Source organism: Gymnodraco acuticeps, unplaced genomic scaffold, assembly GCF_902827175.1.
Source record: "Gymnodraco acuticeps unplaced genomic scaffold, fGymAcu1.1, whole genome shotgun sequence".
Lineage (NCBI taxonomy): Eukaryota > Metazoa > Chordata > Actinopteri > Perciformes > Bathydraconidae > Gymnodraco > Gymnodraco acuticeps.
Window position 1 is genome coordinate 1,861,091 of NW_022989755.1, and position 9,763 is coordinate 1,870,853.

At 38.5% G+C, this 9,763-nt stretch overlaps 1 protein-coding gene across 1 annotated transcript; it reads left to right on the top strand.

Moving 5' to 3' along the window:
* Nucleotides 1-39: 39 nt before the first annotated feature.
* zgc:174164 (uncharacterized protein LOC570656 homolog) lies at nt 40-8,792 on the top strand. Its single transcript, XM_034212300.1, has 22 exons — nt 40-208; nt 552-646; nt 742-818; nt 1,224-1,302; nt 1,380-1,456; nt 1,863-2,055; nt 2,171-2,233; nt 2,366-2,437; nt 2,538-2,710; nt 2,808-2,895; nt 3,529-3,659; nt 4,428-4,599; nt 4,825-4,914; nt 5,067-5,268; nt 5,367-5,463; nt 5,583-5,763; nt 5,913-5,999; nt 6,079-6,184; nt 7,202-7,331; nt 7,438-7,531; nt 8,137-8,174; nt 8,288-8,792. The coding sequence occupies exons 1-22, from the start codon at nt 142-144 to the stop codon at nt 8,412-8,414; spliced, it is 2,439 nt and encodes an 812-aa protein (XP_034068191.1). The 5' UTR covers nt 40-141; the 3' UTR covers nt 8,415-8,792.
* The last annotated feature ends 971 nt before the right edge of the window (nt 8,793-9,763 follow it).

Below are 9,763 nucleotides of genomic sequence, written 5' to 3' on the forward strand. Positions count from 1 at the left end.
GGAGCTCACCTGTCCTTAGCCACACCCACATGACGCACCTGACCAACAGAAGGAAGCAAAGGCACACACTTGCCTACATTAGTAGTAGACATGATAGCGCAGACCTAATGGGGAAATAATCTGGACACTTTAACCAGAATCATGGACAGCAAATACTCTTTGTTCGCTGTTGTCTTGCTGTCTTACGTTTCGAGGATTGAAAACAAAGGTAAGATACAGCTTTAGTCCTTCGATGGAGCAGAAATAGAGCGTGTTTTTCTTCTTTTGTAAACCGAGACAACGATGGTTGGATGGTTTTTATGCGGTTGTTTTACCATTGAACTTGTTTGTAGTCTACAGAAGAGTTTCATTGTGTATGCTTAGCTGTTTTTCTGTTTTGAATCGACATGAAGAAACCTAAAAACACAGTAGGCCTACTACTATTTCACAATTAATTGTTTTTTGAATGTGGTTTAATTATAGTATCGGTGCAATGTGTCCTGAGAAGAAATATCCTGACTTAACCACTCTCACAGTATTTACAGTTTTTCATCTATGCATCTTTCTTCCAGACAAATTCGATGGGCTTTCCAAGTACTCCATTGTACATCCTCAAGTGATTCAAAGATTGACAAGGAGCATCAGCAAACCAAAACAGTCACAAGAGGTAGGTAAACAACCCTGATTCATTATATCAACTAAACATTAAAGTAGTTTGATATGACAACTACAAGAATACTTCCTTGTTCTTTCCCATTTCAGAAAAATGGAGATGAGGCAATAGCATATGCACTTAACATTAACAACAGGAAGCACCTCCTTCATCTAAAAAAGAACAGGTATGCATAGAGATTTGTTTCGGCTGCACGATTGTCTCCTAAACTCAACAATTTGTTGTGAAATGTGCAAACAAAATTGAAATATTTGAGTGTTCTCACAAGCAACCTCAAATTTGATCAGGTCTGGTTAGGACAACAGAGAAGATGATGGGTCTATACTCTCACCACTAACACATTCTTTACTAAAGTGTGTATGTTTTTCAGATGTTTGTGGTCTGGTTGTTCAAGGCTGATGTTTGCATAATGCATTTTTATTTTATGTATCGTTTGTTGAGTTGTCTGCTCCTGATGCAGCCATTTTCTTTCTCCAAGACAAATGTCGCCCATTGGAGACAGTAAAGTAACCTTAGACCTTGTTATGCTTCTGATTAAGTATCTTGTGTATTTTCTTCCTCCTCTTGTCAGAGACTTTTTACACCCAAACTTTGTTCAATTTTCACGTGATGCAACTGGTAACCCTGAATCATCCTATCCAAAACAGAATGTAAGTTGACACTTGCTCATTCTGGTTTCCTTGTTTGAACTTCAATTCTTGAACCATGTTTTTCTTTTCTTTCCCAGGTACACTGCTATTACCACGGAGAGGTGGAGGGATATGAGGATTCGTTGGTAGCGCTCAGCACATGCTCTGGCCTCAGGTTGGAAAATCCCTCTTGCTGTTTTTAGTTCCTACTTTGAGATAGAGAAAGGGCTCTGATTTGACATTGATTGTCTTTCAGTGAAAACATATAATAATTATGTTATTTATTTTCCAAATTATTGATCGATAGCAATAAATAAACTGTTATTGACCTTTTGGACCTCAATAATTTGTACATGTCTCTTTTCCGACTTTTACTTTGATTATGTGGAAGTGTATTTGGGTGATTTGTTTGAATCAGTCCAATTTAATCAAATCTATCCGAGTCTCTCTTTTCCAAAGTAAGTTAATTTTCCAGGTAATACTACGTTTTGAAATGCATTGCCACAATCCGGCTCCGACACAGAGTGAGATGTGTATCTACTGTTGTGTCTACTGTGCACTTAATCTATATTTCTCTGTAGGGGTGTGATCATCCTTGGAAATGAGACCTATGGGGTTGAACCTGTGCCACAGTCGACAACCAATGAGCACATTCTGTACCTGCTGGATGACTCTCAGGTCGAGCCCACCACTTGTGGGGTCGTCAGTGAGGCTTCATCCACGCAAAGCCATGAACCCTTTGAGCCTGGCCAATCGCTCACTTCACTGCTGCGGGTTAGGATGCTCTACAAGTTCACCTGAACTTAGATCTAAAGTGTAAACAGGACTTGAAATTGAAAGTGGGTCTAAATGTGTGCTTTACCTTCTTGAATGTTTGTTGTTTAAACAGAGGAAGCGCAATTTACCTCAAACCAGTTACGTGGAGCTTGTGCTAGTTGTCGATAATCTCAGGGTGAGTGTTTTATTTTGTCTTCACTTTTATGTAAGTGACTTGTATGACTTTGTCGCTGTGCTTTTCCAATGCTGCAGATAATAAGACCAGAATATTATCTACAATAATTATCTTTCATATTTGTATTTACAGTATATTTATAAGAAGAAAAACGATACAGCGGTGCGAGAGGAAATGGTGGAAATGGCTAATCTACTGGATGGGGTGAGATTTCAAGTTGTTTGCAAAAGAAAGAACGCTTAATTATTGAATAAGTTCTAGGGTTGTGCTATGCTTTATATTTGTAATGTTTGTTTTAATCTAGTATTACAAGAAGCTGAATATCCGTGTGGTGCTGGTGGGCCTGGAGATTTTTAAGGACACTAATCCCTTTGACGTGGAGACAGGCTCTGCAGGAGATGTGTTGGGAAGGTTTGTCAAGTGGAGGAAGACAACACTATTACCAAAGATCAGGCATGACATTGGACAGCTTATTATGTAAGTGACATGTGTTTTCTGTTTTTTTTTTACTTATATGATGACAGCATATTACATGAAGAGTAAAGTGTGTGATCTATCTCTTGGTCCCCTTCAGTGGTAGGTCCAAAACATATGGAAACGTAGTGGGTATGGCCTTCGTGGGCACAGTCTGCTCCACAGCAACTTCTGGAGGAATCAACGTGGTTAGTTCAACTCCCTTTTAACTTCTAACACCAGCTGACACCCGGGGGCTTTGGCTGCATGAGCTTTTATACAGAAACAGACACCTTCTGTATTATTCATGGGAGGTTCTTTAAGTGCAGCTCTAAATAACAAAGGAGTCAAACAGGTTAGACTTGAACAGTCTTGCTAAACACAATGACAAGGCAACTTTATTTGGCTGATTGAATACCTTAAAAAGTTTTGCATTTTGATGCCTTACAGTGTTTAAATATTCTTAAAAATCACACTAGAAGGAGGGATTATTATTCAACTATTTTGAATGCCACTTAAATGAGAATTTACTTTTAAGAATGACATTTAGCGTTATGCCATTTAAAATGTTGAAATATTAATTATATTTACTTCCTGATTAACAACAAATAGAATACATTTGTTTTTACATCTGGTGCTTTCTTTTTCTCTTTATTGAACTATTCCAAATAATATCCAATTCATGAAGTTTACACTTTTGAAAGATTCCCTAATGCAAGATCTACAATATCTTGATTCAACAATAGATAACTTAATTGAATAACCTGAAATGTTTCCCTACACTCTGACCTAAAAAACTCTCATATTTATTTTACTTTGTTTTACACTGGTTGCTTTCTCAGTTCAATAACGACAATGTGCCTGCTGCCTCCGCTGTGGTGGCTCATGAGATGGGCCATAACCTGGGCATGAACCACGACAGAGCGGGCTGCTCCTGCGATGGAAAAGGCTGCATCATGGGGGCCGGTACTGGGTAACACAACTCTCACAAAATATTTATTAACTCCTTGACATGAAATTAAACAACAAGTAGTTGAAATAATATGGTGTAATCTGAGTGCTTTACACAGACAGTTTATCTACCCTTAAATTAAGAAGTGTTTTTTGTGGTGTGAAAACTAGCAGATGGCTGTCTTTATGTTTTCTATTAGGTTAAATGTATAAGGTCTATGTTTTTACTGTACAGAACTTGATCCTTCTATATAATGGAGTATAAGAAGCAAATGTAAGACCTTTTTAATGTACTTTAAAGGATGCAGATTATGAAGCCTAATATGATTTCACAATATGCACACTTTATGCTGACATGTTTTAGTACAAAGCCCTCAATGTCCATGGAAGATTTATATTTTTTTACCACATTTGGGACTTTGGTGGCTCTTGACTTGAGTGAAATACAAATCTGTAGTTGTTTGTGTTTTAGTATACGCTCCCAAAATGCTACGTCATGCAAATAATTACAAAGAATGAAACAAAAAAATGCCTTTGCTCAATGTTCAAAATTGTTTAAGAACGTGACATCTTTTAGATTGTTGCTTTTAAATTGCTATTGTTTTACTTGTACTTGTTTTATGGTGTGTGAATTGTGCTGTGATTTTTTTTGTATGTTTTTGTTTATTTGACTGTACATCACTTTGGCCTGGAGGTTTTAAAGTGCTTTATAAATAAAGCTGTATTGTATTGTGAGGCCTGTCCAATTGGATTTGTACATTAATGGTTTATCCTTCCAACCTATCTATAGTGGTTCCCCGATGTTCAGCAGCTGCAGTGGAGAAGACTTTGAGAAGCTGATCCTTCGTGGAGGCGGAACGTGTCTGAAAAACCAGCCCTCCCCATCAGATGTGGTCGGTGTCGCTGTGTGTGGCAATGGCCGGCTGGACAAAGGAGAAGAATGTGACTGTGGCATAGCAGAGGTAAAGTCCTGCTGCTAAAGATTCTCACACACACACAAAAAGTTACAAATCATTTTATGTACAGATTAATATCTTTAACATGTAACACTAACACATTTCTAGTGTCAGCTTTACAGATTATAAATACACGTTATGTAACAACCTCATTAAAATACATATTTTAGTACGATTTTAAACTTTAAATGTGGTGGTGACCAAAGTTCTCTCCGTTTCCATATCATACAGGAATGTGACAATAAATGCTGTAATCCTGTCACCTGCAAACTCAACTCGGGGGCTGCCTGTGCTCAAGGGCTCTGCTGTGACAACTGTCAGGTCAGCATTCAGTTGGACTTGAGGAGTTATTTAGCTTAAGACTTTAAGGAAAATAGGCAATTAACAGTTCCTCGGACAAAACATTCTTTGCACTTTTAAAAGAAAGAAAGGTGTGTCTTTCATATTGCTGTATGTGATTGGATTTGTTTTAGACCAGAGTTGCTGGAACGCCATGCAGAGGGTCTGTTAACACCTGTGATCTTTCTGAATACTGTGATGGCAAGAATGCGCACTGCCCAGAGGACTTCTATCTCATGGACAGCCTGCCCTGTGAATACAGTGGAGCTTCAGCGTACTGCTTTGAAGGCCGATGCCAGACGTATGATTTCCAGTGCAAACATCTCTTTGCGCCAGGTATATTCAATAATGCTTTATATGAAGACTGTTTCATTTAGTCTCTAGAAAATATCAGGTTTGTGTATGATCATGGATATGTTTTCTCTTTTTGGCAGATCCAGCAACAAAGGCAGACGATATTTGTTTTAAGACTATTAATATGAGGGGAGATAGATTTGGGAACTGTGGAAACAACGCTAAATGTAGTTTAGCGTAAGTACAAGATTTTTTATAATTGAATGATATGAATTCACTATGGATACATACAGCATAAAGATCACGGAATTCAATTGTATAACTTTAATGACTGTTTTTTTTAACCTGCTCTGCAGAAATTCCATGTGTGGAAAGTTGCAGTGTGTCAACGTGGACCTCAGCACCATCCCTTTTGGTGCCACAGTCAGTATTGAGGACATTAACAGATCAAAGTGTATTAATGCCGACTTCAACCTCGGCACTGATGTGCTAGATCCGGCCTACGTCAACTCTGGCAGCCCTTGTGAGGAAGGAAAGGTAAGTGTTCACGCCAAGGTAGGATTGTGACCAGGAACAAATGTGATTATACTTGTTCCAGTACAGAACAGTAATGTGGGAGTGGACACAATGACGCCAAGTGATTCATTTTGTTACACCAATACATTATAATTAGTATTCTCTCTCAGACCTGCATGGACTTTAAGTGTCAAAATGCCTCTAATCTGAGGCCCGACTTGGACTGTGATGCCCAGACCACCTGCAACGGCCGAGGGGTGAGGCAGCATTTTTATAAAAACAAATTCCACGCCCATAATAACAGGTCTGACTCGGCTGTTATATCGTGTTCTCCAGGTGTGTAATGACCAAGGACACTGCCACTGTAAAAATGGGTGGGCCCCGCCTAAATGTGACAGATCCGGGCGAGGTGGCAGCATAGATAGCGGTCCTGCTCAGATAGGTGAGTGTATATCATCAGTCTGTACACACAAATTCAAAGGCACTATGCAGTTCACCTAACCTGTCCCCAGTTAACTCTGGTCATTCTCACAACAACTTCCCTCAGTCCCTCACTCTTGCCTCAAAGTCCAAGGTGACAAAGGTTGTTGCGGCACCCAGGCCACCATCAAGTTTTAAATCAATTTGACAGACCCTTAAATTCAGCAGCCCCAATAGCTTTTGTCAAGTTCCCTCTTAACTTATTTCCAATGTATACTGCTTTTCTTTCTGATGTACTGTAGATATCTGATATTTTTACCTTTTTTCTTTTAGGAAGGTAATAAATCATGAAATATTCCTTTTCATGCACCTTTTTATGTATTTAACTACCTGTATTGAGGCAAATATTCACCCATCTCCACTTTTGTTGAACTCCTAATGTTTTAAAATGTCTTTACTTAAATGCCACATTCAAAATTGGGGCAACATTTGGAAGTCATCTTTAAGTTATTTAAATCATCACCTGATACACAGTAATCTAATACAGTATAGTCCTTTAAAAGGCTTCATATTACTCATATATTAATCATTCTGTCTTCTGCCTGCATGACTCTGTGGTTCCTTATTACGTGTGTTGTCATGTCGCTCAGATTTGAGTTTGTTTTGGTTTTGGAACATTTAAATAATATTGAAATTTCATCATTATCTGTCATTAGAAATAAGACAGTGTTCATTCAATGTCATCACTTCTCATGCTGTGATGCTAATAATGAACTACAGAGAGTCAGATATTTAAGCTGTTATACTGTCCTTAGATATAAATGATACATCTAAGCTGTTCTTTTTGCACCCTGCCTCTACTCTTAGGTATTAATATAAGTGGTGTCTATCATATTCTTGTAGTGTCATGTTTGGGGAGGGGGGGGGAAATATCCTGCGAAGACGAAAAATAGCTGATGTTATCTGATAGGAATACATGTTGACTATTTGGTGTAACTAAATACACTGTTCTAATTGTTTTTCACCTTTCCCGCCTCAGACCACTCCCTCCGAGACGGCCTGTTGATCTTCTTCCTGTTGGTCGTTCCTCTTCTGGTTCTTCTGGTTCTGGTGCTGCTCTACTTCTTCAGGAGGGACTCCCTGGACCGGTGTCTTAATAGAGGCAAAAAGTAAACATCAGCTCACATAAAGATGGATATTTTAAAGTCTACAGTTGCAAAGGTTTATATATTGCTGAATATATTTGTGCTTCTCATAAATGTTTCGCTTTCTTAGATCACGTGATGCTCAAAGTGGAAATGGGCAAGCAAACGGAAATGTTCCCACAAGTGCCGCGACACAGCCTCAAGTACAAGCTCCTCCTGTGGGGGTAAATATTTGTTATTTTTCTTGATCATCATCACTGTAGGGAAAGCAGTGCATTGTTAATTCAACAGTTGAAAATGTGTGCAAATAGAAAAGAGGTACATTTATCAAAATAAGCAGATGTCTAAATGTATATACTTTTTTGTGAAAAATTTATAGAGAGTTGATGATTATTATATGGGATAAAAATATACTTTTAATTGGAACAAACTCCTCTTTGGGCTTCTGAATTTAACTTCTACACATATATAAAAAGAATGCTGATGAAATCATGTAATAGAAAGACTCATCTACACCAGGCTTGAGGAATTAGAATTTGAGATTCGAATTCGAATTTGTGGAAATGTACATTGTCATGAAAATCTATTCCTTCATTAAAATCTATTTATCATTTATATCTCAAATAAAAAAACATACAGTTCTATTTTTGTGTTGTGTAATTAGATTGAAGAATTTTGAAAAGATGGGTCATGCTGTAAAAGTAAACAAACGATGACCGTGGTTACTGCAGACTTGATCCAGAAAAGGAAACAAATCTCAGAAACAAAAGAGGTGAATGTTTTGGTTTCAGAAATGCAGATTTTAAGTAATTTGTTCTTCTAATTCCAGCCTGGACAACCACCAGAAACCTCACTTCCAATTTCTGGGTAAGAACATTTTTATGTCAATATTACCTTCATACACAGGTGGCTATTAGAGCTTTTTATTCAAAGGAATGCCTGTATAACCGGTCTAACAGAATTGTCACATAACTTGTTAGTTTTAGGTACGGAGAACTGGATTATTGGAATGACGCCTCAAGCTCTGCCACTGCAAATACCCCAGCTCCCATACAGGGCCCCGGAGTCCCCAGATCAGTCCCACCCAGGCCACCACCACCAAGTTGATCTGCTTTTTATACTACATAGTTTTAAATTGTATTGTGAATGTATGGAGTTTACCATGACTCAACACTGTATGAAAAGACATTTTAAGAACAAGACTCATTTTGACTTGCACCTCTTTTAAGTTTGACTGTAATACTTTGGTGGTGGATGAGGCTTGTAGACAAGTTAATATTTATTGGAATATTACAATATTTTTTGATATATCACCAAACATTTTGTATTTTATATTGGATATGTATTAAAATATTATAAAGATGTTGTGAATGTTACAAATAAAGAAATGTATCGGGGCATTGCTTCTCCTTGATTTGCATGTGTTGACAGTTAAGACACTTAGCTGTGTGCTCTCTCAGAATAAAGAATGACTTAAACCAACAATCATGCTTTTTGGCATTGATCACCTGCACAACTGCTTTTCCAATGAGCTGGTTTGAAATTATTCATTTTTTAAACTGAGATCTGACAGTCATTGAACCAGTGCTTCTGAATCTTTTTTCAGCTGTGACTCTTAAGTCATTTCTACCAGCGACGTGCGGTCAGGGGAGGCAGGGGAGGCAGAGCCTCACCTGTCATACTCCAATGTAACGGAAAAACAACTAAAGACAAACGAAATAGTAATAATAATAAAATGTCTCCACTGATCTGTGTTGTAAGTGGGATTTATGTATGATTCCAATCGCTTTTTATAGTCAAAATCAGCAAATTTGCCGAGCTCCGCTACAACTACGGGTAGCGATGAGAAGAGAGGCAGGGACGAGCTCTGCCTCTCGTAAACCCACAGTAACTGGCTGGAGCGCGGGCACTAATTTAACGCGGGCACTAATTTTGTGAGCGCGCTCAAGCCAGTTACTCTGGGGTGAGGTGAGGCACAGATGAGCTCTGCCTCACCTCAGAATGCGTCACCCCACAGAAACTGGCTGGAAAGCGGGCACTAAGCGCATGCCTGCACCATCTCACTGTATGTCACCAATGTAATGTTTGTAGATCCCTTTATTACATTTATCCTCGCCATCCATAGTCTCTAAATAACTTATTTCACGTATATATGATATTTAGGCCCGCTGGTCTCATCATACAACGGCAATGAAAAAAGCACCAGGAGAGGCAGCCATAACCTCTGCCGCACTGAAGGGGGCGCAAGTGAGCCCACAGGTTCTTGTTGCTACTGTTATTCTACGCAGAGACGGTAGACAACAAACTAGACTTTTGAAACTAGAAGAAGATAAGGAGGACTTTTACAAAAAAGTAATAGAGATTGTTGTCCAGAAGGATAGCATGGACTTCATCTTCAAGTCAAGGTAAGACCACAATTGTAATGAACATGGGATCTTACTAAGAAAGAACAATCC